A 6,000-nucleotide genomic window follows, 5' to 3' on the forward strand; every position below is an offset into this window, starting at 1 on the left:
AACAAAGGACACTCGGCCACTGGTGTCCCAAAGATAGCCAAGAAATATGTTGAAGTTTTATTAAAAACTGAAAACGTGATGAATAGATTCTGGCCTGGCTGTGGAGCTGCTTACAGCAGACGAGGCTTCAGATCAGCACGTTTTACGGTTTATTCCCATGATGTCGTATTTTATTATTTGCAATCGTAGGATCTGAGAGTGAGGAACTCTGCAGAATGGAGCTCCTCCGACACAAAGATGGGTTAGACCTTAATCCAGCTTCAACAGAAAGACTCGGACTCGCGGCAGCTTTGGCGTCTGAGAACTCAATGCTGACCTGTGTGCCGTTTGTCTTGGCAGGGATCTGCTGCGGCTGGGAGGAACACTGCCGGGACACAACAGGAAGAGTCCAGAAGACAGTCAGGAAATCATCCGGCAACAGATGAGCCAGACTCTTCCCATCAGAGTGTGAACTGCTGCAACGCATACAGAAGGAGATTAAAGAAAGAAAGAAAGAAAGAAAGAAAAAACTACCTATGAACTCTGACGAGGAGAATCCGATGTACAAAGTCTAAAAATACAACAACAAAAAAAAAGAGGGCGGAGAATAAAAGATGAAGGCAATGAAAGCGGACCGGTTCGAAGACTTCCTTCCCACTGGAGATTTAACGTCTGTATAAAGACAACTTCCCATTGCGGTGTGTGTGTTCATTACTTGACACTTGTGGATTTGTGACTGTTGACATGAAGCCAAACTTCTTAATGGACCCTCTCAGGTTGTGTTTGCATGCCTGCATGTGTTTTTTTTTGTTTTTCCTGTTTCTTTCCGCTGGTTGGGAATCAGCATTTCCTGCTTGCCGTCTCACCGAGGAAAGGCGAGCTCGCAAACAAACGTCTAAATGACGCAACAGTGCCAAGATGAAGCAAACCCAACCTTCAACACAGCTTGACCTCCGATTCAATCTGCTCGACCATTTGTTTTGTTCTTTCCTTTATTTCTTTTGTAGTTTGTTTAATCCCAACCAAATAGGTTCCTTAAAGTTATTTTTGGCGATGAGAAAAAAAAAAAAAGGAACTTTTCATCCTCTTCCTCTTAAATACCGTCTTCCACAGAAACGTACTGGGAGATCCGTGTTTTACGAACCTGTACAAAGCATCCGAGTCTTCACCCTCTCCCGAACCCCCCGCGTCTCTCCGCGTTGGAGGCGAGACGTAGCTGACACTGTGCGGGACGCGGTCATGTGCATGCCAAAGTGGAAACTCCGTCATGAGAAACGTACTTACCAAGTTCCACATTCGCTGTTGCTTCGGTGGCATCGTTTGAATGCTAAGTTATTACCTGATACTGCTATTTTATTTTATTTTTTACTTGGGCTTAACTTTTTTATTACAAAGCTTGTTTTTTTTTGTTTTTTTTTCTTCCCACATGATAAGAAACCAGACAGACGTGAACGAGTGAATTAAGGAGACGTTTGACTCAGACAGGCTAATTATCTTTAAAATCACTGAGCAGACTGTGTCAGGATCGATGTCGGGCTTCTTCCTGCCCCAAGCAGAGCTGCAGATTTTACTCAGAAAAAAAAATCGCAGATTAGCAGGAACTTAAAACTGACTCAGAGGTAGAAAAAAAAACTGCAGAACAAATCAGCCATTGTTTCGTTTCTTCCTAATCAGTGTTTTCCTCGGAGCGCCAGCTGTCAGTGCAGTTTCTATCTAAACCAACTGCCTGTATATAACACCATGTTTGTATTAGACCAAACCACTGAGCAGTTACAGCTATCCGACCTGACTTTGGCCCTTTGCAGGGCCCTCACTTATCTGCTTGTTGTTATGTTTTCATAAAGCAACGGATGAGGGAATTTGACGGTCATTACCAGGGATGTCCCGAAACCGATCCGAGTCGTTTCGGAAAACGCCTCAACTGAACGATTCCTCATATTGTTTTATAAAGTTTTGCACTCAGGATCGTTTTCAGAAAAGTTTTCATCCACATGAACCCACACAAATCCTCCCTTGAGCGTTTTTGTAAACATGCCAAACCCATAGGGGGCAGTGTGGCACAAGGCTAAAACCTATGCCAGTCAATCAGATTGCTTCAAAACAAACAACTTCCTGTCAGGAATTAAACATGGCACCAAGAGGCTCATTTGTGTTGACAGATAAAAAGGCTTAACTACTTTTAAACAATGTGTTAGAATATAAAGTTAATTAAACACAAGACAATGTCGATTGGGAATCTTGTCAAAGCGGATATGTTGGCACATTATTTGTCCCAGACTAATTTGTGAGACCCTAAGTCTCTGTTTTCCTTTGTTCACACATGCAAACACACAGTTTCCTCAAATCTGCACTTTGATCAGAGTTTTATTAAATAATTGTTCTTGGTGATTAAACTGAGTTTTTGTGTGGTTGAAAGGCTAAAACAAAAATGTACTTTTTTCCCCCCAGTTATCTAGCTACAAGTGGACTAGACCTAAATTTAGTGAATTTTAATCAATGTTTGCATTAAGTCGATATATACTGAAATTAAAATAATAAATCCTATAGCTAACATTGTTGTAACTGTGTAATGTTACATTATTCCGACAGAAGAAGCCGCTTTGAATAAGGTCATTGTACATTTCTGCATCAATTTTTAGACTTCATAAAGTTAAACTACTTTTTATCCTGAAGTTTATCAAACTGAAAATGTCATCAGATCCTGCCTAGTGGAAACTTGTGCAGCTTCATTGTTTCTATGATCTGACTCGAAACAAAGAGTTACTTACTAGCCTACTAGCTTAGCATTAGCATGCTTACTCTGGTTTATTAAAAAGAAAGGTTTTTGTTGATTATTTGGCGAGTGTGTTTTACCTCCTCAGTCGGAATGTCACAGCAGCTCTGAGTGATATTTTATTGCATTTCTAGTTAACTGGTTGCAGATAAAACTTGAAAGAAGTCGTTCTCCTGCTTTTGGGACAGTTGGAAACAATCTAAGTCATATGACTAACAACATATGACTGATAGACCAGGAGCTGCAGCGGCCAATACAGTCTCTATCACTGTGAACTTCATTAGTTGGGGTAAAAAAAATAAAAATACTAAGACATTCAGGAAGTGTAGATTTGTGACACGTGTGGTGTTATGATTTCCATGGAGGAAATATGTTTACAAAAGAAACAACTGCACAGCTAGCTAGAGCTAAAAATTACAGACAGAAGGCCTAAAATGCCAATAGCAAGTTTTTTTTTTAAAAAAAAAAAGCCTAAACCAATACCTGGGATCGGATCGGGACATCCTTAGTCTGTCCGTATCTGAAGTTAAAGAGAATCTCGCCGTGAAAGAAGAAAACGTGTCTGTTGGGGCAGAGTTTTCCTGTGCAGTTAAAGGTGTACTAGATTGTAAAAAAAAAAAAAAAAAAGAAAAAAAAAAAGAAAATGTGAGAAAACTAGAATAAAAATAAGCATTTCTTCTTTCAGTATTTTTACGATAATCATATGCAAATAAATTATTAAACACATCTCTGGTATTCTCTTTGATTCCTCGGCGGGTTCACTGGGCCGAAAGTTCCAGGTCTCCTCTGATGCAACCGCGGGGATGAAACGAAGGGAATCGCGAGTGTATTTTACCTCCTCAGTTGGAACATCACAGCAGCTCTGAGTGAACTCATTAAGATTTAAGATTAATCAAAGCCCGGATCGGCGTTGCTCGCCAATTAGCGAGACCGCAGGACTGTTGTGGGGATTTCGGTCTCTGCTGCTGCTGGAGAGGCTTCAAGGAGGCAAAGTTAATCTGGCCTTTCACCAAGCGTCGGTGTTGTTTGGCTTTAATCTGCCGAGCAGGACGCGGAGCGGAGCGGTCCGGCTGAGCGGCCCGTCACCCTGTGTCTGTATTGACTGAGCAGGCTTGGCCACTGAGAGGCTCCTGGGGCTCTCGGGCGTCCAGGAGCAGATTCTCACACGATCGGACGTACGAATCCAAAATCCAACATCGAAGCTCATGTTTTAAACTTTGATTATAACTAATTAAAGGTATTAATTATGTTTTAATCAATTCAGCAATATAACTGCAAGAAAAATAGAATATTTAATATTTGTTCATGTTTTTTTCTCATTTTAATTTTTTTTTTTTTTTGGCTAACCTCTCTTTTCTGGTTAAAATTTGTGCATGATCTTACCTTTATGTACCTGTCGTTCTCCACACATATCTCTGTGGCTCTGTTGTAAAACATAAAACAACATTTCCTTTAATTTTTAAAAATCTGCCACCCAAAGCGAGTGGCATTCAACGGTTCTGCTCCATCTGTCTTTTGTAGATTTGCGCACATTCGTAATGGAAACACGAGCTGCGTTTCCATAGCAAATGTGCGGCTTTTTGGGGTCACTTTTGATTTTACAGAAGAGCTCTGGATTCAACATGTTCAAATGACAACTTTTCATGAGCGGTGCGACGCTGTGAGCTCTACAAGAAAACAAACACAAACCATCTTCTTCCTACCACTTCCTGTCGTCTTTGTCGTTTCAGCCAGTAGTATCTGGCTGTTGGTCACGTGACTCGTGTGATGCGGAAAAAAAGTGTTTCCGTTGCTCGTGTGAAATAGTTAAGTTCACTACCGCTGAAAAACCACCTCATCCTCGCGCAAAAGCCTTTTATCAAAAAACATGAGCTTTTTCATAAATGGCATGTTTCCATTAAGCTAACTTATTTTCGTGATTTCAATTTGTGCAATTTTTAGGTAAAGTTTAAGCCATGACACTGGCGCTAATCTATCAGCCAATCAGAGAAGACGTCTGCGTCTTATTTAGGCGTGGGAGCGAGAAGCCGCTTGTACTTGGGGAAATTGTCGCCTGTGATTTGCGATTTTACAAAAGGGCTACAGACTCAACATGTGCGAATCTCAACTTTTTTCCAAAATTGATTTCTGTTAAGCAAATTTATTTTCATACTTTGTGGAATTCTCTGGTAAATGGAAACGCAGCTACTGATCCCTAACTCTCCCCGTCTTTGCCGAGCTTGCGCCGGGGGTCACGCTCAGGTTCTCTAATCATCAGCGGCGCTCTCACAGGATGCGACGGCGGCCGGGTCAACATCCAGGCCGCTGGCATTTATCAAACGTGTCAGCGCTACCTGCTGCTAGCAGAGCAGATAAACGCTCTGTGATGGCGCATCTGATCCGTCTACTGAGAAATCCTCAAGCTTGGAACTAACAGGAGCGGCCGGCTTTTTAATCACCAATGTCTTTGTTTGTATTTACCGTTTCCTATGAGACCAGACACAATGTCAGGAAGTGAGAATTTGCATCCTGTTTACCATTAAATATCTGAAGCGTTTACAGCTGCTCACCAAGAGACAACATTCACAGCACCTCCATCTCACAGAAGCTTTCTTTTTTCTTTTTTTTTTCCCTCTCCACTGCTGCATCTTTGAAGATGATGCAAAATGGCAGCAAACCTGAAGGAAAATCTCTCACCACTGTATTACAGGCCATTAGTGGGGAGAAATCAGCTGCGACAGAGGTTTTAATGAGCGAGCTTGGCAGACTGGGAAAGTCGAGAAAGCATCCCCAGCGCCAAGCGTTGTTATTCGGCTGCCGCCGGTCGCTCGGCTTCGAGGCAGATCCAGAAGTCACTGCGCCGACCCCGACGATTACTGCCAGATTAGCCGCAGCGCTGCCACTAAACCGGACCAGACTTGGACTTCGGCAGGAGGGAGAGAAGCGCGCGCAAATCTGCTGGATTGGAGGCGATTTTTCAGATTTAAACTGGCGGCCACACGTCCTTTTGAACGCACTCGTCACTTCTCTCCCGGGCTCAAAGGGCTCATTTGCCATCCTGTCCAAAGCAAGTTTAATGCCTCCAATTACAGAGGGAGGCTGGGTGGGGCGAGAGCAGGCAGATTTGGAGCGAGGAGGGCTTGGCAAGAGAGTTTTGCTACGCATCAGGGCCTTTTAACAGAGTAGTGATTTGCTGCTGGTGCTGCTGCTGGTGCTGAGGCTGCTTGTGCGGGCTCATCAATGGAAAACTACCCTCTTTACGGGGAAGG

General features: G+C 42.8%; 1 protein-coding gene across 1 annotated transcript in view; it reads left to right on the forward strand.

The window, feature by feature from the left end:
• ephb3a (eph receptor B3a) overlaps nucleotides 1-3,478 on the forward strand; it is a 62,786-nt gene extending 59,308 nt beyond the window's left edge. The window contains exon 15 of the mRNA XM_088014381.1: nucleotides 340-3,478. Within this exon, the coding sequence (XP_087870507.1) occupies nucleotides 340-451 (112 nt within the window). The 3' untranslated portion in view covers nucleotides 452-3,478. The remainder of the gene's footprint in view (nucleotides 1-339) is intronic.
• The last annotated feature ends 2,522 nt before the right edge of the window (nucleotides 3,479-6,000 follow it).

The sequence above is a fragment of the Poecilia mexicana genome, unplaced genomic scaffold (genome assembly GCF_051168715.1).
Source record: "Poecilia mexicana isolate PSO_F unplaced genomic scaffold, ASM5116871v1 scaffold_17, whole genome shotgun sequence".
Classification (NCBI taxonomy): Eukaryota; Metazoa; Chordata; class Actinopteri; order Cyprinodontiformes; family Poeciliidae; genus Poecilia; species Poecilia mexicana.